This window comes from Camellia sinensis, chromosome 2 (assembly GCF_055761805.1).
Source record: "Camellia sinensis isolate YWXY chromosome 2, ASM5576180v1, whole genome shotgun sequence".
Classification (NCBI taxonomy): Eukaryota; Viridiplantae; Streptophyta; class Magnoliopsida; order Ericales; family Theaceae; genus Camellia; species Camellia sinensis.
The window spans coordinates 63,472,369-63,496,296 of record NC_138962.1 but is presented as its reverse complement, the minus strand read 5'-3'; the positions used below and the strand labels follow the sequence as shown (position 1 = coordinate 63,496,296).

At 36.5% G+C, this 23,928-nt stretch overlaps 1 protein-coding gene and 1 long non-coding RNA gene across 2 annotated transcripts; one reads left to right on the top strand and one right to left on the bottom strand.

The window, feature by feature from the left end:
- Nucleotides 1–7,495: 7,495 nt before the first annotated feature.
- LOC114278708 (uncharacterized) lies at nucleotides 7,496–8,464 on the bottom strand. The gene is made up of 2 exons (XM_028220812.2): nucleotides 7,834–8,464; nucleotides 7,496–7,680 (listed from the first exon to the last, which is right to left on the bottom strand). Exons 1-2 carry the CDS (start codon nucleotides 8,462–8,464, stop codon nucleotides 7,496–7,498), a joined length of 816 nt encoding a protein of 271 aa, XP_028076613.2.
- Nucleotides 8,465–19,526: 11,062 nt separating this feature from the next.
- LOC114278712 (uncharacterized) lies at nucleotides 19,527–20,961 on the top strand. The gene is made up of 4 exons (XR_014360328.1): nucleotides 19,527–19,582; nucleotides 19,772–19,824; nucleotides 19,918–20,030; nucleotides 20,795–20,961. It is a non-coding gene; the product is annotated as an uncharacterized LOC114278712 (long non-coding RNA).
- Nucleotides 20,962–23,928: the final 2,967 nt, after the last annotated feature.

Sequence of the window (23,928 nt, the reverse complement as noted above, 5' to 3'; positions counted from 1 at the left end):
TTGTGGTGGAGACCAAAAAGGGTGGTCGGCCTGCCAGAAAATCTGGTTGGTCGACCAATTTCCACCTCTGGCTTCTGGTTTTTCTGCAACAAAGGCAAGGGAGAGAAAAGGCAATGTATTTTCAACAAATGTGTGCATGACCACACTCTCCGTCCTTGCACAAGCTCAAGGGAGTGTAGTCCTCGATCCTCGTGCCACCAATCACGCATCTCGATGCGTGATGGCCGAGAAGTCAAATTGCACGACTGGATGTGAAATGAATGCACATATAAGCAAGTATAGCCAACAACTCTATCATGGACAGTCAAGAATGTCGGCGACCGAGAATCGAGGCACGTTTCGTCACTTGGAGTACGGAACGTCCCTCGTTTCCCGTGTTCGGACTAAACCCTACTCCAAACACAAAGCAATGAGATGGCATACACAATGCGACTAACATGCAACCTAGCATACGCAATGCTATGGGCTAAAATGGCATACACAATGCACGTGACATAACATGGCATACACAATGCACTTACGAAGACTATCATGCACACATGAACTAAATGGCATATGCAAATGCAAGATGGACTTACACCAATATGAGTGGACCTCAACCACACTCACTTCAGTGGCCATATGATGAAAATGAGACAACCGAAATACATGCAAACATGCACAGATGCAAAGGACCGATCCTAAGGCACAACATGCAACTCTAACAAAGCATGGTAAAGGATGAAATATGGCATAGAATGGAACATGATCCAGCTCTGAAATATGATACAAAATTGTCTCGAATCATGCAAACACTTCACACGATGCATGCTAAATGGCCCAAATACCGAAACTAGTGAAGTGCGTTACACTAGAGGTATACAAAGCAATGCACAAATGGCAAAACCACCCCCAAACAAACCCTAGGCAGGTCTAAGACAGTGGGAAAATGGCCTAAAATGATGGCTCAAAGTGCATGGAAATGAAGCTTATTTAATGGTCCGAAAACGAGGCATTTATGCACAACTCTCAAACGCATTTAAAGAGTGGAAAACATGACAATATGGCATGCATGTAAGCTCTGAAATATGATGTGCACTGGCCTCAAAACATGAAAACACCTCAGCGTTTCATTAAACCCATTATAAGACATGCATTGACATTCAAAAGTTCCACATTCTTTCATTTATCAGCATTTCATTACAAAAAGTATTACATGTTAACAACAAAAGCAAATGCCCCATGGGCTTACAGCTTTCCAAGTTAACACTTGGTTACAACAAAAGAGTACTAACTCATACACATTAAGCCCTTGGCTTGAATTACATGTAATACATCAAAATAAAACGACAAAAGTATGTCCGCCCCTAGCCTCCCAAGCTATGTCCTTGGAGGTGGCATGCTACCTGTACCTGAAAATGATATTCCCATATAGGGTGAGCCACAGCCCAGTAGAAATATACTAAACCAACCATGAACAATGACTAAAGATTAGCAATTGATAGATGGCCAACACTGATACATTCACATAAATCACATATTTATGCCATACGACTTATGAGTCCAAATTACTTTTCATTTTCCCTTTTTCAACAGATAAGCATGTTAGCTCTATCATTATCTCAACAGATATGTATAAAAACTATATCTCACATTCACAGATAAGCATATAAGCTATACCCACATTCTCAACAGATATGTATAACAACAATATCCACATTCACAGATAAGCATATAAGCTATATCCACATTCTCAACAGATATGTATAACAACAATATCCACATTCACAGATAAGCATATAAGCTATATCCACACTTCACAAAGATAAGCATATGAGCTCTATCTTCACTTCTCTAGACAAGCATATGAGCTGTATCTACGGAGTTCATCCCCTATATTCTCCCAACACTATCCGGTTTAGAGGTACATCCCCTATCTTCCCCTAAACCGCGGAGTATATCCCCCATCTCCTCTTCTACACATAACGTATACAAACACATTGGTTCTATATACAATCACTCAATACATACAGTTAATGTATTCTAACAACCGTCAATTTCCATGACACATTCCATTGATTAGTTTCCGTTTGCCTAATCATCATGCATTGTCTACAACAATCACGACTATCCTCCACCGATAGCCCAAAGCAGTTATTTCTAAACAGAAAATAAATGCACAAATGGATATTTAATCAACATTTCATTCCGGTGAGTGACTATTAATTCAACTACACCCTTTACCCCTCTACATTCCCAATCTCAACAATCTCATTTCATTTCCTCAGTTCTCATAATTAATTATCCAAATTAATCAAACAATGTAATTAGGTTATTTCCATAATTAACATTTCAACCCTTAGGTCTCATTTTCATCAATGATTCAACATTTATTTCATTTCACCATGCCAAACATGCATCTAGGTTTATTATGAATAAAACCCCCAACTTTTGTAAAATTACACAAAAGCCCCCGAACTTTCACAAAATTACCAAACCAACCCCAACATCTCAAAATACTAAAATTTAAAGACAAAATCCATAGAGAGGAGTAGGATATCCCTACCTCAAAGTTTGAGCCAAAAAGGAGATGAATACTCGAAGATCAACGTGCTCCAAATCCAAACTTTTTCAGATAAAATCAAAGCTCTCAACGCCCTCTATCTTTTTAACAAAGGCCCTAGGCTAGATTCACACTCTAGGGAGATCAATTCTTAGAGAGAGTGTAAGTTTAGAGTGAGAGAGTCTCGGATCAAGGGTTTGAAAGAAAAAGGAAGTGAAAAAGTGATGTTCAAAAACGCTACTATCCGCTGATATAAAACACTCTCGCTCAAGCGAAGACTTTATCGCTCGAGCGACCAGACACAGAAAACTCTCGCTCGAGACAAGAAGTTCTCGCTCGAGCCAAAAACTCAGAAGTGCGCTCGAGCGAAAGAATACTCGCTCGAGCCAACAACTCAAACCCACAGGTCTGCAACCAGCACGCTCGAGCGACAGACTTCTCGCTCGAGCGAAGAACAACCAGACCGCTCGAGCGAAGAAAGCTCGCTCGAGCCAAGAAATGCAACTCTCAGGTCCAGAACTAGACGCAATCGCTCGCTCGAGCGAAGCCACTCTGGCTCGACCCACCAGGCACGAACTCAACTCTCGCTCGAACGACCAACTCCTCGCTCGAGCGAAGGTCCAAAAATCTGGGCAGCAACACTAGGCTCCCAAACACAACCAACCTGTAAAAAACCTGCCCAACACATCCTATAACTCAAATATGAAGTAAAGAGGATGCAAACAAGATAATAAACAACTACCAACATCCACGGACACACGTCCGGATCACTGTACAACAAGGGTAAACCCGGGATCGCTATAACAAAGGTGGTCTCCTGGGCCACAGTGTCCCTCTAGAGAGAGGAAACAAGGTGTGTGCCAAAAACCAGAGCAAATGGAGAAAGTTAAGCAATCCCGAACCGAGGCGCACAGCCGACGGCTCCGAAAACCGAAAGCTGGTCTCCAAACGGGAACAGTGGTCTACGACCACAAAAAGTAGCCTACGGCCACTGAGAGATGGTCTACGAGACCTCTCCCTCCCTTCGGGAAGAGAAAACATAACTTGATTCACAAACCGAGGCAAAGCAAAAAAGCGTCCCGAAGTCCGGAGGCAAGGCTCTTAGCCGAGACTCTGTAATCTCAGAACAAGCACAACATGCGACATCACCAAGCGCTCAGTTGGTGACGTCTGAGTCTTAAGGTCAGTCAAAAATAGGGTGTCTACAATATGAAAGCACCATAAGCTCTGAAATAATGTTAGGAATGATGTCAAATCACACATATAACACAAACAAAGCATGTAAGAAGGCTCAAAGCTTGAAGCTAGCCAAAAGACTCAAACCATGGCCATGCAAGGCAAGCCCCAATGGGCCAAGGGGACCCAAAACAGTCCCAAGGCAGGTCAAGATGAGACCAAAACCAAGCTTAAACTTTCCAACACAAGCTAGAATACAACTCCAAAAGGCATGAGGCAAACAAGGCGACAATGGGGTGTTACACTACACCTAACAATACCAAACATGTCATGATTTAAACAATGGAAAACAGAGTTATGGCATATCAAAATAAGCCCAAAATTCCACTTAGATGGCATCCTAAAGACTTAAGCATGGAGACATACACAATGGTCCATTCATGAGGCATAAAATACCAACTCTTCAAAGCTTTGAAAGGATGGAAAATGCAAGTATATGAGCATGAAACATGGACTGAAATAACATATTAGATGATGCCAAATCATGAAGAGAAAAAAAAAAAAAAAGGGTCCAAGTAGTGCATGCTAATGACTTGGACATTCAAAGCTAGTAAGTGAGGATGTATGGTAGCTATACAAAGCAATGCATATATGATCAAAACAACACCAAACAGAGCTTTAGCACGCTGAAATATAACCTAAAGTTTCTTTGAGTTGAGCCAAAATATGCGAGTATGACAGTCCAAATGTTAGATGCATGTTAAGGCAATAGAGGGGATTACAAGGCAAATATATGGTGCATGCAAGAAGCTATTAAACCAACCTAGAACAGAGGTATATCATGACCAAATGACACCAAATACTTGCTGAAATAAAGCCAAAACATGCTAAGCAAACATGCTACCATTATGAGCCAATAACACAAGCATATGGGACACAAGGAGATAGGGGTGTCCCTCTCCTATACAAGACTCTAAACTACCTTTCCACCACTGAAAATCCTCTGGATTTCAGTGGTAGAAAGGTCAAGCCAAAGCAAGAACAAAGGTCAAAAAGGATGACCCAAAATAATGCCAAATAAGGTCTAAGAGAGGGTAGACAACCCCCAACCCAAAAAAGACCTTAAACAATCATCTTAAGCATATAAAAACATAACTTTTTTCAGTTTATAGTTAAGCTTGAAACAATATGCAAATAGGTCTAAAAGCTTAAGACAAACTGGGGAAACAAAAGGTTAGTTGCTCACCCTTGAAGAACACCTTCAAGAACACAACTCCAGCCACTCTCTTGGATCAAAACCAGCCCAAGAACTCTGAAACCAACTTCCTAGTGCCTCAGCAACCAAAGGAAGGTATTCCACTAGGTGCTTTAGTTCAAAAGTATAAACAAAAACACACTTTAGGTCACAAACACACACACAAATATATAGAGAGGGTGAGATACAGAGAGATATATATATATATATATATATATCTTCTATATCAATTTGCTGAACCTCTGGAAAGGGAGGGGAGGCTCCCCTCTTATAGGAAATCAAATTCAAAGCTTCTTAGAGAAGCTAAGTTTTGGTTCAAATCTCTCCATACACGTGTATGGAGGGAGAGTCTGTGCTCACCAGCTGGCACAGCTGGCATGCACAATGCCTAAAAAAGGAAAAGAAAAGGCCTCGGCCAGAAAATATGGCCGATCGACCAAAATAAGTGTCGACCGACCAACAAAAGTGCCGACCGGCCAACATTTATGGCCGATGGCAAGGAAACAAGGCCGATGGCATCATGCCATAGCCGATTGGGTGTGAGGATGGCCAACAAGCCACCCCCCCTCTTTCCTCAGAAGTAAAAACACAAGTCCTTGGTCCACAACCATGCATAAAACAGACGAGTTAAGAGATCGTAAGGCGAGGCGCGCAGCTGAGATTTTCGGGAACTCAAAACGAACACGAGCATGGATGATCATCAAGTGTTCAAACGATGACGTCCAAGTCTTAAGGACGGTCAAAAATGGAGTGTCTACATAGGCCTTGTGCATGAAATGGGCACCCAATCACTAAAGTCCACCTTGTACTTGCTACAAATAACCTTCCTCCACAATGCATCTTTTTTCATACCCAAACCTCCACCACCATTTGATTAGTAGACAGTCATTCATCAATTTTACTCTTCTCAGCCTCAGTCCCCCTTGATCCACACTTTTGGACAAATCAGCCCATTTGACCAAGTGTAACCTTCTCCTTACTTCAGACCCCCCCTCCCAAAGGAAAGAAGCCTGCAGCCTTTCAATCACTTTAACTACCCCTTGAGGTAATCTAAACAAGGATATATAGTATAGTGGTAGCAATGCAATTACAGATTTGATTAAGGTTAACCTCCCGGCATAAGATAAAAGCTTTCTTTTCCAGCTAGCTAGCCTGCTACGAGTCTTATCCAACACTGGTTTCCAAGTTTGCTTTCTATTAGGATGAGCCCCAAGAGGCAGACCTAAATATTGCATAGGCAGCTTCTTGATCTTGCAATTCAAAATAGATGCAAATGTAGCTAAAGATTCATCAGACATACCCACTCCACAAACCTAACTCTTATGATAATTAATCCTCAGGCCCGACATCACCTCAAAACACCTCAAGATCCTCTTCAAGCTTCTAACCTCCTCCTCTTTAGCTTCACAAAAAAGGATAGAATCATCCGCAAATTGCAGGTGAGACAACATCACATCATTTGCACCAATTTGCACCCCTTTAATAATTCCTATCTGGTATGCTCTTGTCAGTAACATATTGAGACCTTCAGCATCCAAGTTGAACAAGAAGGGGGACAGAGGGTCACCTTGTCGAAGGCCCCTTTGAGGACTAAACTCATTAGTTAGAGACCCATTTACCAGTACTGAAATTCTAGCCGTACTAACACACTCCATAATCCATTTAACCCATCTTAACCCAAATCCAAACTTCAGAAGCATAGAACGTAGGAACCCCCAGTTGACTGAATCGTACGCCTTCTCAAAATCAAGTTTAATGATCACACCATGCTTCTTGGATTTCTTCCACCCATCTACCACTTCATTGGCAATCAGAACCCCATCTAATATGCTCCTCCCTCCTATAAAGGTTGATTGGGTCTCACTAATGATGCAGCGTAGCACTTCTTTTAATCTTCTTGACAGGACCTTAGTTAGGACTTTGTAGACTGATCCTACTAAACTAATTGGCCGATAATTTGTTAATCCCACAGGGTTTTCCTTCTTAGGGACAAGAGTAATAAAGGAGCAATTCAAACCCTTCACCAATCTGCCATTCCTATAAAATTCCTTCATAAAATTAAGAACTCCCCTTTTTGTCACCTTCTAGAATTTTTGGAAGTATAGCATGTTGAAACCATCTGGGCCAGGTACCTTGTTACTATCACAATCCTTCACTGCTGCCAGAATTTCTGACTCTGAGAACTTAGTTTCCAACATATCAAAATAGGGACTGCTACTCACTGATTTGAATAGGCCTCCTAACTTAGGTCTTGACATCCACTCCTCAGAATATTGTTTCTTGAAGTGCTCAAAAATTGCAGACTTCACTTGACTAGGATCCTCAATCACTAAACCACCAAAGGCCATGGATGTTATTTCATTTCTACATTGTCTACCCTTGGCCATCACATGGAAAAATCTGGTATTTCGATCCCCTTTCAAATTCCAATTCAGTCTTGATTTTTGTAACCACGTCCACTCCATCATTCTATAAAGTCTCCATACCTCCTCACAAGTTGCTCTTCTTCTAGCTTTTTCTTGCTAATCTAGCTCTCTACTCTCTACTTGAATATCAAGGATATGAGCTTCCTCCTCTACTGCTTTCAATTTGTTAGGCACAGACCCATACATCTCCTTATTCCATTGTCGAAGCGCTAATTTCAAATCCTTCAATTTTTTCTGTAATATGAATCCAGCCCAACCATTAGGTTCCGACTCCTTCCAAACTTTAACCACAAAAGATGATAAATTTGGATGTAGACACCAAGAATTTAGAAATCGAAACAGCTTTGGACTCTAATCCCTTTCATCTTCCATCAAGAGTAGTGGACTGTGATCTGAGATGAGCCTAGGTAAACCCCATAATTTTAATTGAAAACCCTCCAACCACCTCGGATCCACCAACACCCTATCTATCCTACTCCATTTGACACATTCCCTGGAATTACACCATGTGTACTTTCTTCCTAATAAAGGTAGGTCTTGTACTTTACTATTCTCAATGAACTCATTGAGCTCAGTCATACCCCTCTCTCTACTGGAGTAGCCTTTCCTCTCACCAATATTCCTAATTTCATTAAAATCCCCACACAGACACCATGGTTTAGGAAAACCTTGTTTCAGATTAAGCAAACTATCCCAAAGCTTTCTTCTACTACCCACATCATTCGGTGCATATATATTCAGTAAGACACACTCAAAGGAATTAGATATTGTACTTGATGAGAGTATGAACCGTCTGCTACTGCTGCAAGCACCAAGTTGAAATACCTCTGGGTCCCATATGCATAACAAACCTCCAGCTATACCTTCAGAATCCACTGACATGAACTCCATTCTAGTCCTCACCCTCATTTTTCTGACTTCTTTGTTTGTAATAGCAGATTTCTTTGTTTCTTGAATCAACACTATATCTATATTTCTGTCCTTCACCAACTTCCGGATCTTTCCCCTTTTCTCTTGCCTTCCAATTCCTCTAATATTCCAAATCAGTATCTTCATAGGAAACATTATTAAACTCCAATGAAATCACACCTCCACAAACACCCTATGCAGTAGCCCCATTTCCCCTCCTCCCCCCCCCCCAAGCTTCTCCTTATCCTTTTTTTCCAGTTCCACTATTTTGCTAAGAACTTCCTCTTCTGTTCCATTATACTCCACACCCAATATTTTGCCCAACTGTACAGTTGTTTCAGCTTCATTAAAGAATCTTCTTCCTCCAACATTCCCATTCTCAGTAGATGACGATATTGAGGCTTCTACAGCTGCTGCTCTCAGCAGGGCATGCTTTGGAGCTGGCTTACTTGTTGAAGCACCCTTATGTCCATATCTCCTTACAAGATCAAAAAATCCCATTCTCTGAGGTTGCTGCCGACAGTGGGTTTTTTTGCTCCATTTTTTTCCCTTTCAGCTTTAAATTTGCATCACTCTTGCTATTATTTATTTGGGTTTTGAACCCACTTGACTCAGTAGGCCCAGTCTGTGAAGGATGAATCCTTTTCAGCTTTAAATTTGCATCACTCTTGCTATTATTTATTTGGGCTTTGAACCCACTTGACTCAGTAGGCCCAGACTGAGAAGGATGAAGCCCACCCAAAGCATTAGGCTCCTGATTCAGTTCCAACTACACTTCTAAGTTCACTCCAGGTCGAAGCAATGTAGACCCACTTAAGCTTTTCATAAAAGCAGGCGTGTATACTTGGTCATCAAAATTCTGACACTATTCTGCGCAACCGTAATTTGGCTTACCCACTGTCATCTTGAGCTCCTACCCTAATCTTTCACTAGACACTGCAACTACTGTTTCACTCCTTCCATGCACCTCCTGTTCTACCTCAATTCTGTTTACTGGTCCATGTGGCATGTCTCATGTTGCCATGCCAACATTTCTTCCAAGCACCTTAACTGACTCAGCTGCCCAATCATCATCATCTTCTCTGTCTCTGCTTCTTACCTCCATAGACTTACCTACCTGTTCATTGGCACTGTACACATCATCCAAGTGCATATGCTTCTTACAAACACATGTCTCTTTTATTGTTTGAACAACCACCCTCTGTTCTTCACAAACCCGAACTGGGTAAAGTAGTTCTTTACACTCCATATTGATCATCTTATTTATTGGCTCCATGTATTTAGTTGAAATCTTCATCTTTCCACAATTGAACAATAGTGGCTAGCTTAGCTCTTCCTCAGTGCAAAGAATCTCCCCCCATAAATTCCCAATCCTATGTAAATTGGTTCTATTCCACAAGTTTAAAGAGATTCCATAGCAACTTAACCACACACACTGTTCTTGTTCTAGCACTTTCCCTACTTCCCCTGTGACTACCTCTTCACACCAGTCCCCAAACATCTCCTTTGCATCCTTCATTTTTAATTTCATCTCCTCTTTTGAATTGAAAGATAATATCAGGTCTCGTCCTCCACCCTTCCTCACCTCAACTTCCTTCATTTCTCTGGCTTCAAGCTCCATCTTCATATTCACATTGGCATACTTCGCTTTCAAACGTAGAATTAGACTCTCATATAACCATCCATTGCCTATTTCCTCTGCCTTTACTGTAACAGCCCCCATTCCACCAGTATTCTCCCCTTTTACTACCTGCACAAACGATCTATGACGCACAAACTGATTCATTCCTTTACCTGAGTCACGCCATTATGGCCTTTGTATTCCTTGACTCTTTGCCTGTGGCTTCGTATAGCCTCTCTCTTGCCTCTCCCTGCCAAAGTTAGCACTTTTTACCACTAGGACCTTGTCATCCATCCACAAACCATTAGCTTTTTGCACTGCAACACTTGCTGCTACTTGACAGCCAAATCTCACAAAGCCAAATCTGGAGGCAGTTATTCTTCTTTTCTTTTGTGGAATGAAGACATCATTCACCACTCCAAACTTCTTAAACAGGTTGTACAGACCCTTAGGATCCATACTTTGTGGCAGGTTATCCACAAACAGTGTGTAAATACCTAGGTGATTATCTTCTCTCCTTGATCCTTGCCCCCTCTTCGCTTCACAATGGGGATCCAACCTCCTCGATTCATTTTTTAGCTGCTCCAAATGCGCACACATATTTTCAAAATAAAAATTAAAAATATATTTCATGAGTTGTTGGAAGGTGATTTTTGGAAGTGAAGGAGACGCCCGGCGGATTTGTCAATCGAAGGTTAGAGTGACTGGATAAGAATATACTAGGAGGGAGTACCCAGGGATTGTTGGAGAGGGGGAGCATACGGGGGTTGGTAGAGAAGGGAGTAGTCACAAGGGAGTTGTCGAAGGAGGAGAGAGAAGGAATGAAAACATTTTTCAAAACAAGTGAAACATTTCTTCTGTTTTTAAAAATAATGAAATTTGTTTTTTGTTTTTTTTTTTTTAACCAAGGAAAACAATTTTTTTTCTTTTTTTTTTTACCTAGGAAAACAGTTACCAAATGGATTTTCATTTTCAATTTTCAAAAGTTTTGAAACCAATTTTTTTAAACTAAAAACTAAAAGAAAGGCATTACCAAAAAACTAAAAAGTCTTTTCCAATTATTAAGAGTGCATCACCACTGAATTTTTTTTCTAAATGGCAATTTTATTTTATTTTTTTTAAAAGGCACCCTTTTTATCTCCCATAAGCTTTATCGGTGCCTTATAACTCAGATAAAAAGGAACCATCAAAATTTGAAATCAAATGTGCAAATTCATTGATGATATTTTTATTTTTTATTTTTAGTTTCATATTTTGGTGTGGCCCATTAGCCTCTTTTACATATTCTCATGTGTTTGGACTTCACAATTAAATAAAATTAATATTTAAATAACGTTTAAAAAATAAAATTTTAAATATGGTACTCTTTTGTGATAAGTAAAAATTTTTGATAGAATTCTTCTGATAAAGTTTATTTTATCCTTTTTTTTCTCTATAAAAAGATGGATGACTCCATTTTCAATATAAGTAATATTTTTCTATCACTAAAAGTATTCTAGTCATCACTATTAAGAAAGTCCAAAGAGTATTTTCTTAATTTTTCTAATTTCAACAGCCAACAAAAGTATGTTTGAATTATTTGTGAGATGTATTGAATTCAATTCAAAATTCTGTTAGATTTAATTTTCGTATAATAGTTATAGTCACGTGTATATAAATTTCTTACAAGAGTAATGTTAGGAATTCTAAATATTTTATCAAATATTTTACCAAATATCTCACATGGGTGTGAAACTCACATATCATTTTTCTTCTTACAATAGTCCCCACGCATATGTAAGCATGAAATTTCAGCCAATTACAAATTGTCACATATTACAAAGGTGTATAAAATATGATACAATTATTGACAAATCAAATTGTGCCACGTGTCTAATTGATCTCAAATCAAGATTACAAGGTAGTTAAATCACAAATTGTCATGATGTAATCTCTTCAAGATGAGAAGCCTTTGGCTACTCAAATTAAGTCATTTATCACATGTTGATGATCAAGCCAATAAAATTATGTAACTATGACATTTAACCTAGTGATTGTATAACACCATTTGTGGTTTGAGGTCTCGAATTCAATTCCTATGGAGAGGAATTTAATACACTTTGCGGTGGTTTATCTCTCCTCCCATAATGGGGCTTATGTACTTACACTCCCTTTGGATGGAGAGGTTTGGTGAGAAAAGAAAAAAAATGATGAGACTATTAAATCCCCTAACTTGTTTGGATGGTTAAGTAGGTGAGAAATAACGAGAAATGATGAGAGATGGTGAGAATCCTTTTCTCACCAAACCTATGTTTTGTTTCTTACCAAAAGTGGTGAGATTTTGTGAGAAAAGCATTGGGTTTAATAAAAAAATATTTAAATATCAAAATTATCCTTATGAAAAATATAGCTTATTAATATGGAAGGTTATTTTGATAAAATAAAATACAACACTTTCCTTTCTTTTTTTCTAATTTACTCTATCTAAACAAGATAGATGAGAAACCAAACTCTCTTCTATTTTATTCATCCAAACAAAATGGTGAGAAATCATAATCATTTCTTTTCTTTTCTCACCTGGGTGAGAAACCACAATCATTTTTTTTTTTTTTCTCACCTCATCTCACGATCCAAACAGAGTGTTAGTGGTGGTTGTGTTGGGCTTGGGCTAGTTGTTGTATTGGTTGTTAGGCTTTGTTGACTTTGTGCCTGTTTGGCAGCTTAATTTAAGCTATTTTGACGTGTTTGGTTTAGCTTATAGCTTATAGCTTATAGCTTTTTGGAAGTCAGAAATCAGCTTATTCTTTGAGTGGGGCAGGAGATGGTTTAAGAATAAGTTAGAAATCAGCTTATATTCATAGTTATAAGCTATAAGCTGTTTAGGCATAAGCTATAAGCACTTTCCCACAGCTCTACCAAACTGGGCTTTTCTAGGTTTTGTGAACTAGTAGTCTAATTGATGATATAAATATTTTTTATATTTGTAATCACTCTTCTATCTATTGACAAAAAAAAAAAAAAAAATTCCAATAAAATTATTGCACACTATTAAAGTGATATTTTGATATCTATCTCTAAATAAATCGAAGATAATTATAAAAGAAGTTCAAGTCTATGCCTGTAAATATGGATTATCTCCAATAGAATTTTATATACAAAATTTACACACAATTCTAAATATATAAAACCATATAATCAATTCAAAATTTGCCATGAAACTTTGCAAATTCAGTATATTCTTCTACTTACAAACTTGATTTGGGATTAAGCTATCAAGCCCTTAAGTCAAAATCCTAGCTAGGGTCCATTTTGTTTGGTTTTGAAATCAATTTTGAAAAATAATAGTTTTCAAATTTTAAAAATTTGTTTGGTTGTATATTTTGAAAATAGTTTTGTAGTTTGGGATGATTTGAAATTTTTTTGTAATTGAATAGATGGGTGTAAAAGAAAAAGTTATTGAATGATATGTAAGATATAAGAGAATGAGAGAGGAAATAGAAAAAGTGATTGAATGTTGTTTTGAGAAAACTAGAAACCAAACAAATTTTGGCTTTTGAACTCTCAAAAATTGATTTGAAAATCAAACCAAACACAACCCTACAAATTCATCATCTTCTTCACGCTACTTGGAGGAGATTTCGCCATTCAATTTGGAAAAAAAAAATTTAAGCCCTCAAGTCAACTTTTTAAAAACAAGAATCAGATAATTATTTTCTTTGATTAGAAAATTCAGCAAAGATTGTAATGGCATAATTTAAATTAATAAATTTATATTTTATCACTATGTTTTCTCTTTATTTTTGAAGACAATAACTTTATGTGTACAACATACAACTTTGATTTTATACTAATGTATCATTCTGTTGGCTATATGCTTTGTATAAGCCAATCATAGCTTAACACGTGGCTCGTAAAGGGTATTTTGGAGAGTTAATGCAAATCTCCAATCAGTGGCAGTTCATATTGGTAATGGTAGGTCTGCGTCACATGGAAGCAGTGGGAAAGCGCGAGGTGACGTGGCCCAACGATTACTCGTAATTCAAATTCAAATTCAAGAGGGAAGCCCAACTGCAAATAAGGCGTCGTGGGAGTAGATTGTTCAGGGCCATAACTAGAGATCATGGAAGTGTATTTCGACGGTTGGAAGCCCACTTCGATGGTTACCATTGGGAAGTATAAATTGAAGAGAAGGCTCCAAAATGAAGGATCTAGACTCAGATCCAGAAATCAGTTTATTTACTTCATATTTCTTTCCAGTGTTACATTTCCAGCACTTCAATTCCTGTACTGCACTTCATTTTCTACGAGTAGTTTCAAGTCGTCGTTGCTGTAAATCTTTTCAAGGTTGAGTCATTTCATTGTAAGTTCTTATTTACTTAATGAAATTCAGTTTCAGAACTATTTTGTATCTGTGATCATTTGTAAATTTCTCCTAAAAAAGCCACCAGTAAACGTCCTTTTCATTAAGGCTGAAAGAACTTTAACATAATCGTCTGATAATTGGTTAGCAATTAAAATTCTATAAGGGCTTATTGATCCTTGCTGGCATGCTTTAATTTACACAATTAACCTTTGAAAGCAAAAAAAGCCAACATATATTTTTGGCACGCCAAGTGGGATTATTAAAAATAGCTAGACGTAGAGTAAGAGGAGAAAATGAACGCTTGTAAGAGGGTGCGGAAGGAAAGGTAAAAGTACCTAACCCAGAGGATACAGTAATGTCACATCCTATGGATGCACCTATCCTATTAGATCCTTCGCAAATGGTTGAACAGACCAGCACTTTAGAATATGCAACACATGTCCAACATACTAGACAGGGCCATGAAATTGGACCTTCGACTGTCCCTTCTACCCAACCAATGAATCAATGGGGAGGTTTAGTAAATGCTATGGGGCAACAACTAATATATACAATGGAAAGATGGGTAACATCCTTTTTGGATCGAATGAACTCCCATCACCCAACTTTCATAAGATAGGCTGAAGAAAATGTGAATTCCCTTCAACATAGATTGGCTCAAGATAAACATCCTATGTAAAATAATAGACAAACTAATGGTCAGATTAGTAATCAAAATCATGAGAGGTCATCACATGTGCCTCAGTCATGGTATGAAGCTCCTTCGACACCACTAGCAAATCAAAATGTACCATTGCCCACCAGCGAAACCATACAAATTGGTGGATCTGAGCTAGCACAAGGAATGGTATGAGGATGTTTTCAAATCCTATGTTCGAAGCCATACCTGGTACATGGGGTTTCACTAATCTTGTGTTTGAATTGGTACCTGGGGGTTGGAAGGATTTCCTGAGGTTGGAAGAAAAACAACACATGTTCCTCCACCTGTAGCATCTTTCACAGGGCCTTTCCCAGGACAGATTCCAAGAGGTCAGCCATACCTTCAACAGCAACCAGCACAACAAGGATAGTCAGTCCTGAATGTACCTATATATGGACCAAGAGGCCCTCAGGCACATGGAGTTCCTCAAAACCCTATGTTTGTTCCTCCAATAGTGGTTCAACCAACGCAAAATATGGTTCCTAGGGACCAAATTGCTGATATTGTTAGAGAGATATGCAGACCTATGGCTTGGGGGGTTCACACTTTGGTGTACAGAAAACCTTACCCAAAATGGATAGATAGAATACATGTATATCCAAGAGGGTTTAGAATACCAGACTTTGTCCTTTTTATGGAAATGGAAACTAGTCAACAGTGGAACACATTGCTAGGTTTACAGGCCAGTGTGGGGAGTTCGCTAATAATGATTACACAAACTGAGACTTTTTCCAAACTCTCTAACTGGAGCAACCTTCATATTGTATATAAACCTTACACCTGGCTCTATCCAAACCTGGCAACAAATGGAGAAGGTTTTTCATGCCCAATTTTTCCAGACAGAGCTTGAGTTTTCTATAGCAGACTTGGCAAGATTGAGCCAAAACCCTAATGAAAAGGCTGCTTAATTTATTGCCAGATTTAAAAGGGCACGAAACAAATGTAGGGTCATGCTACCTGAGCTCACTACTACAAAAATAGTTAAAGATCACACTTTGACAAAAAAAAAAAAAAAAGATCTCATTTTTATTGGAAGTGTGATAAAAAAAATTAGATTGATATTTTAATCACACTTAATTTGATTGAGTGTGATAATATTTATTTTTTATGTCACTTTTCAATTAAGTGTGATTATATATATATTTTTTTAATCACACCTTCTAATTAAAGTGTGATTATATATACACTACTACTTTTTAATCACACTTTTTAAACAAGTGTGATTATATATATATATATATATATTTAATCACACATTCTAATTAAAGTGTGATTATTTATATATTTTTTAATCACACCTTCTAATTAAAGTGTGATTATAAATACACTACTACTTTTTAATCACACTTTTTAAATAGGTGTGATTATATATATATTTTTTAACCACACATTCTAATTAAAGTGTGATTATTTATATATTTTTTAATCACGCCTTCTAATTAAAGTGTGATTATATATATACTACTACTTTTTAATCACATTTTTTAAATAAGTGTGATTATATATATATTTTTTAATCACACATTTTAATTAAAGTGTGATTATATATATATATATATATATATTACTACTTTTTAATCACACTCCCTAAATAGGTGTGATTGTATAAAATATTTCAATTTGATTTTTATATAAAATATACAATTCCCAAATCCGTACCTCTATTCTACCCATAAATGATAGAGATGACTCACTACTAGAAGATGAGGCTTTAGACACGGAACTTTTTCACCCATTTTTTCATCTTTCTATCTCTCTGTCTCTCTTCTTTCTCTCTCTCACTCATCACTTTTCTCTGTCTGTCTGTGTTTCTCTTTCTCTCTGTGTCTCTGTTTCTCATATTTTTCTCTCTTTTACTCATCACTCTTCTCTGTCTGTCTGTTTGTCTGTCTTTCTCTCTTTCTCTCTATGTCTCTCGTCCATCTCTCTTCTGTCTATCTCTCTCGTCTCTCTTCTCTCTATGTCTCTCTTCTCTATCTCTCTTCTCTTTATCTCTCTCGCTCAACTCTCTTTATCTCTCTCTCGTTTATCTCTTTTCGCTCTTTTTTTCTCTCTTTCTCTTTGTCTATATCTTTTCACCTATTTTTTCATCTTCCTCTCTCTTTTCTCTTTCTCTCTCTCTCTTACTCATCACTCTTTTCTTTTTGTCTATCTCTCTCTCTCTCTCTCTGTGTGTCTCTCACTCATCTATCTCTTCTCTCATCTCTTTTCTCTCTCTGTCTCTTTCGTTCATCTCTCTTCTCTCTGTCACTCTCGTTCATCTTTCTTCTCTCTCTGTCTCTCTCGTCCATCTCTCTTTTCTCTTTGTCTCTTTTCTGTCTCTCACTCTCTATCTCTTTCTTTTTTGTCTCTCTCTCTCTCTCTCCCACTGTGTTTGCGTTGCTCACTGTCTCCCTCCCGTCTTCTCTATTTATTGAGCTCCCTCTCGATTTATCGATCCACTACAAGAAAATGCACTTTTAGCAACCACTTTGTCTCTCTCTCGCTCATCACTCTGTCCATGTTTCTCTCTCTCTCTCTCTCTCTCTTCTATCCGTCTCTCACTCATCTCTCTCTCTCACCACCCATCTCCTCTACCACTTTCACCACTACTGCAAACGTCATTCCGCCACCACCACTACTTCCACTGTCGCCACTTCATCTCTACGGCTACCATTACTACTACTATCGCCACCACTCCACTACCACCACTACCACTACTACCACTACTACAACCATTACCTCTCCTTCACCCCTGCCACTCCATCTACGATACCACTACCACAACTTCACCACTAATATCTTTCACCATCACTACCACCACCACCATCATCTCTTATCCACCACCTCCACCACTAATGTCGCTCCCTTTTCTCTACCATAAAAAAATAGTTCATGATTTTTAGTAGCAAAAAAAAATAGGCCGTAGAAAAATATTTTTCATTGACCATAGAAAATTAACTTTTATTTTAGTGAAAAATATTTTTTATTAAAATATTACCCCTACTTTTACCAAATAAAAAATAATAATAATATATTTTTTTAATTAAAATAAAAATGAAACAAATAAATTTTCAATCTTAGTAACTAAAAAAAAATAAATTTTTTTTCATTAAATGCAAAAAAAAAATTATTATAACAAAAAATAAATTTTTTTAGCAACAACAACCCTCATCACAAAAAAAAAAATTAAATGACATTGTTTTGTTATTTAAATTTTATTTGTGACCCCCAAAAAAAATTTTAATTTTTTTTTATCCACCTCCGTCTCCCTCTTTTTTTTTTTCATTCCCGCTTTTTTTTTCCATTCCCCCCCCCCCCCGCCCGGGGGCCCAAAACCAAAAATCCCTAATCTCTTAAGATTTGTTAAGCCTCAAGGAGATTACATAGAGCTTCACAGGAAGAGAAATGGCTATCGCCATGATCATTTCGAGCGCAAACGAAAGAAAGAGGCTCGTGAAGTCCACAAGCAATCTCAGATTGCTCAGAAGGTTCAGTTTCTTCACTTTTCTATTGAGGATCTTGTTTACTGTTTTGGAAAATGAAATTACTATTGACAATCTTGTGGACTCACTAGTCACCAGATCAACTGTCTATAAATTCCTGGGATGTTTTGGGGGCTTTTTTTTCTTTGTGGGTTGTCTTTGTTTTTTCATTTGAATGGTATCAACTTTTGGAGTGGTTTCTTTTTGATTTTGACTCTTCTCTCTCTTCTTTGGACCTAAAGATTCATCAGATTTGGGTAATAATCTCAATTGGGTTTTTTGTTTCTTCTTCTTTGTATTGTAAGAGATTGGATGGTCAGTCTGTCAGTTGCTTAATGGTCTTATTTGTTTCACTCTCAAATTATAAAATATCATTTTTATAAATTTATTTTCTATTTTTGTTTTTGTTTTTGATGGTTTGTAACTGGTGATTATGATGTTCATACGTTTTGATCTTGATATCGGAAGATGATTACTATATTGGGCTTTGTATTAGTCCTGAATTCCTCTTTATTATTTTTCTCTCTATTTCTTATCAAGATTTGATGATGTTAAATATTTGGATTCTCACAGAAACAAATAAATGTGGACAATTTTGATCTGAGCATTTGAATGTGGCAATCATGACATCTAATAGATTTATGAATTTGGTTTTTGAATCCTTATTGCAGAACACTATTTTTCTTTTCATTAGTTTTTATTTTTATAAATCTTCATTTGGTGTTGGTAATTCACTTGGATTTTGTTAAATGCTGAGAACCGTGAGTTTCTATTTTTATTTTTATTTTTTTAGGATGTATATATATCATTCTTCTTTTAGGATATATTTTCATTTTGCGACTTTTATTCCCTGGAGAAAGCAGCTGCTCATGCATCATCATTGCTTGGAAGAACAGGGAAACATTTATTCTTGAGAGATGGTGATAATGAAAAACCTCCTATTTTACTTCAGATGGCCAATGATACTGATGATCTTCCATTATTGTGAGCCCTCGTGAATTTAATAGATTCTGATCAGAAGTCAAACAAATGTTTCTTTGTGACTACAAATGATATAGAACCTATCTTGACTCCTTGTCTTGTCTCTGCAGATCTATTCTACGGTCCTTTAGGTGTCGGGTTGCCTACGCTAATGCACGATATGATCGTATCCTGCCATACTATATACATTTGTTTATTATTTTTTACTTGTTTATGTAGGAAAATATTTGGAGATAAAATGTCAGGACATTTAAACATATGCTCAAGCAATACATGAAAAACTAGTTAGGCTGTTCCAATTTTCTTCTTTTTGAAATCCTCTAATTTATGTGAAGAACTTAACACTTCCTCTTAGATCTTGTTGGATGGAGTACATCATCACTGCGGCGTCCAAGTGAGCTCCCAAAGGTAATTCTTAATCTTTATGGAGCTTTAGAATTGTGTTTCCAAATTTTCTTACTTTTTTTTCTTTCTTTTTTTTCAGCGTCAAAATCTGTCAAGAATTGACAAATACCCGCTTGTCGTAAATGTGGAGTTAGCAAAACCTGTGAATACTCAAGAAGAAATGTCTTTAGAGGGCCAAGTCAATGTATGCAAGACCATTGATATGGAAGGTTAGTTACCAAATTTTTGTCAATGTTATTCATGTTCTACAGCACTAATCTTACAAGATTCAAGAACCATTACTTCCCATTAAAAAACCAAGTTAAAAATTAAAATAAAAAAGGTTTTTCCTTCATTTTAAATGTAGATTTCACTTGTATATTTAGTTTTTCTGGAATTGTGAAAGAGAGTAAAAAGTTACTGGCAATATTGTGAATCCCGCTCAACACCATGTTGTACCAGCTGGTACATACCATTTTAACAGGAAACTGGAATAATTGAGACTCAACACAGTTCCAGTTAATTTTCTGGTTTGTACCGGATTATTTTAGGTGTATCGGGCTAGCTCAATTTCCAAGCATACAGACTGTTCTAGCATATACCAGTTAGTGAAAAGAATGAAAGAACTGAAAATGAATTTCAGTGTGAAACAAGGTTGGGCTTCGAACTAGCATGTCTTGGTTTAGTCAAAACTGGAAGAAAAACACACAAACACACACAACACACAAAACCTGGTTTGTTATAGCAAGTGGAAAGAAAATGGAAAAGAGAAATTGAAGAGGTAATACTAGAAGTTCTAGAACTGTTATTTGGTGAAGAACTTTATACAAGTAAATGAAATTTTCATTATGCTCTTGAGGATTTGAAGTTCAATATGATTTCATTACCATCATTTCAGATTGTCCAATTATTCTGAGCTCTATATGTAAGTAAAATATTTATTCTTGATTATTCCCTAATTTTCACACTCTTTCCTCATTGCGTCCAATTGTAGAGGCAATGATCAAGGGTCTCACAAAAATGAGCTGGGAAAGGGTTGATATTGACTTCAGTGGAACTAAACAAAGACTTTTGGCGCACAGTACTATTCAGGCAAGTTTCTTCTTTCTCTTTAATTTAACTACAGAATCAAGGAAAAACATAATAACCTCAATGAGTAAAATGCGGTTTGGAGGTCAACCTCTTGAATTGGATTGGAACTCTCTAGTTTGAATTCCCCTCCAGATAAAAGAGGGTCAGCACAATCAGATTTCAGTCCATTTGGCAAAATTTGAGAGAAGTAAACAAACAAATGATAGTAGTACTAGTTTATCTTCTTCTTGTTTGGATAGTATAAAAGTGAGATAAAAGAGAAAGAAAGTAGTTTATCATCTCTTCTTGTTTGGGAAAGATAGTAGTATCAACATTTCTAATGAGTGACCTTTTTCTTTTGTTCTGCTCGTGCAAGTAAAAACTTACTGTGTGAATTCCGCCGGAGCTGATGTGATACAACATATGATCAACAATTTTCTGTTATAGGTGTCACCAAATTACATTTATTTATGCATCAATTTATTTTATTTTATTTTTCAGTTTCTTCCATATGGAGATAATGTAAATATGCGCAAGCAATCCTTGAGCATTTTGTTCCTTTTAGAACTCTAATTTTAAAAATTTCAGAAACACTGGAGGGAGTAATTTTCCCTGTTTTAGAGTTATATGTAACTTTCTGCCTAACATGCTATTTTAGTAAATTTTTTTTATTTTTTGACAAAAATATAAGGTAAAAAAATTATATTTGGGATCACTTGTTGACTTTTTACAGAAAAATGTACAAAAAGTATAGAGAAAAAACAATATTTGACCCTTTTTTTTTTTAAAAGTTGTTATAAGTTGTTGATTTTTTTGATTTTTTTAATGATTTTTTGATTTTTAAATTAAAATATTGAGTTAAAAGTGCCAAGGAATAGTTTAAATTATAGTGCATTCGCGAAATGTTTGATTGGTGGTTATGCGCTTGTAATTTCAGTTCGTAGATATTATTTTAGTGTAATTGGTATACTGGATGGTGTCCCGATTACTTTGACAACATGTGTGGGGAACCTAAATGTGGGCTCTACATGTGGAACCTGAATATATTTTCAAATATTAATAAAATGAATTCATCATTTGTATTTCTATATTCTACAATTATTTTGCATTCTTTATATTGCAATTAATTGTCATGTGATTGATATATTGATGTTTTTAGGTTATGAAATTTATAACCTTTTAATTTTAATTAGTGTTATTTTGTTTTTTTTCATTACCTCTAAATAAGCTATTCACATAGTTGACATATAATAAATTTATAAAAGTATAATTTTTAAAAATGTTTCAGACATATCGTGTCGTACATTTTTTGAAAATCAATGTGGCCTTGTGTCAAAGCTGTGCCCTTGTCACGTGTCAGTGCTACTTAGAGCACAGCACAACAAATTATTTGGGAGAAACCAATAATTTAATTTTTGTGTGTGTGTGTGTGTGTGTGTGTGTGTGTGTGTGTGTGTGTGTGTGTTTCTTCACCAAGTTTATTTGGATTTGATGGTTTGAATTACAATTTTAACTTCACATTACGTAGCACTAATTGAGGATTGGAAAGCACCTACAGGCTGCAGCACTTAGATAGTTTTCATAACTAGCATTTGTTTCAATTTGTTAGGGGAGAACATATGTACAGGTGTAAAACTGAATAGATCACACTCCAATTGTATGAATCAGTTAAGTGTTCATTATTTTCTAATGCATAGATTTCTACCTTTGCTTGTTCCGAATGTTGTTCTAGATTCATTTCATTTGACTACTTCAAAGTTTCTTTTTATCGTTGTTGTAACAATTGTTATTCTCAACAGGGATGAGTAATTCTCAACGGGATGAGTAAAGCTTCTTGAGATATTTCTGACCAGACCATCTAGTTCTGTAACTACTCTCTTCCTTCCCTTTTATTTGTTTATTTATTTTTTGAGGTTTTCTCTTCATTTGGACTCATTTATTTGTGTTTTTTCTTATAGAAAGAACATACTTGTTTATACTTCATAAAGTAAATCATTGTAATTTGAAAGATATCTGAAAAGGAAACACATTTGCACTTCCTTGAGTGCAGTAGGATTGGGATTGTGTTCTTAATTGCATTTATTCAAGAACCATAACAGTTCTGTGGTGAATCCAATCAATGATTAATCCTACTTAGAGGTGTGATATAAGAGATGATATGTTAATTCTATGATTTTTGGAGATTGTTGAGTGTTGCTGAGCTCTTTCATCTCAAGTCTAGAAGAATGAGGTTTACCATGATCAATGAAAGAGATGGGAATCGACACATTTAGTAAAGCCACTTAATTTGTTCATACATGTCAAAGGTGTTAGCAATCCATAATGCCTAACTATAATCGGTAAGACTCAAAACACAAGAAGAACAAACACACAAGAAAGAACACACAAACTTGACCTCTAGGTGACAATGCTTTAAGGCTAGGGAAATTAACAGAGAGTAAATTAGATATGAAAAATAACAGCAGAGAAAATAATATATAGTTTTAGTCATTAGGTGATCCAATCCATTATTAGATAAAGAAGAAGAAGAAATTCTTGACCTAAATAACAGCAGAGAAGAAATTTAGAGAAATTCTTGATGGGTTTCCCAAATATTTGATTTTTGTTTAAACAAATCTTTCAAATTTTTAATTAGTAAGATAAGAGAACCCATTATGGTGTTTGAATGAAATTCTTGAATGGGGGGCTTTAGTGTTCAAATGATTCTATTACAATGTTGAATTTCTTTTTCTTTTTAATCTTTTTGGGTATTTTTCCTGATTGTGGTATTTGATTTTTAAATTTTTTTTGGTGGTATAAATAAATGGGTAATGTAGGGTGGTATAATATCTCCAAGTAAATTGAGGATGAAGCTAATAGGGGCAGCTGCTCAGCATAAGAGGAAGAAAGATGGATCAAATAGTAACTCAGCAAGAACATCTCTTTCCAAGCTTGAGGATTCTGAGTTTGTCAACAACAATTTGTTAGCCACCATGACTACAGGAGACTTTGATGACCATGGTATTTTATGTGACTCTGCTCCATCTTTGTTTTCTCATTACATCCATTGGTAATTAG

Coding starts and splice junctions, on each gene's coding strand:
- LOC114278708 (XM_028220812.2), bottom strand. CDS start 8,464: ATGTTTCCTATGAAGATACTGATTTGGAATATTAGAGGAATTGGAAGG. Junction 7,681..7,833: donor GGATCCGAGGTGGTTGGAGG/GTTTTCAATTAA, acceptor TTGTGGTTAAAG/TTTGGAAGGAGTCGGAACCT.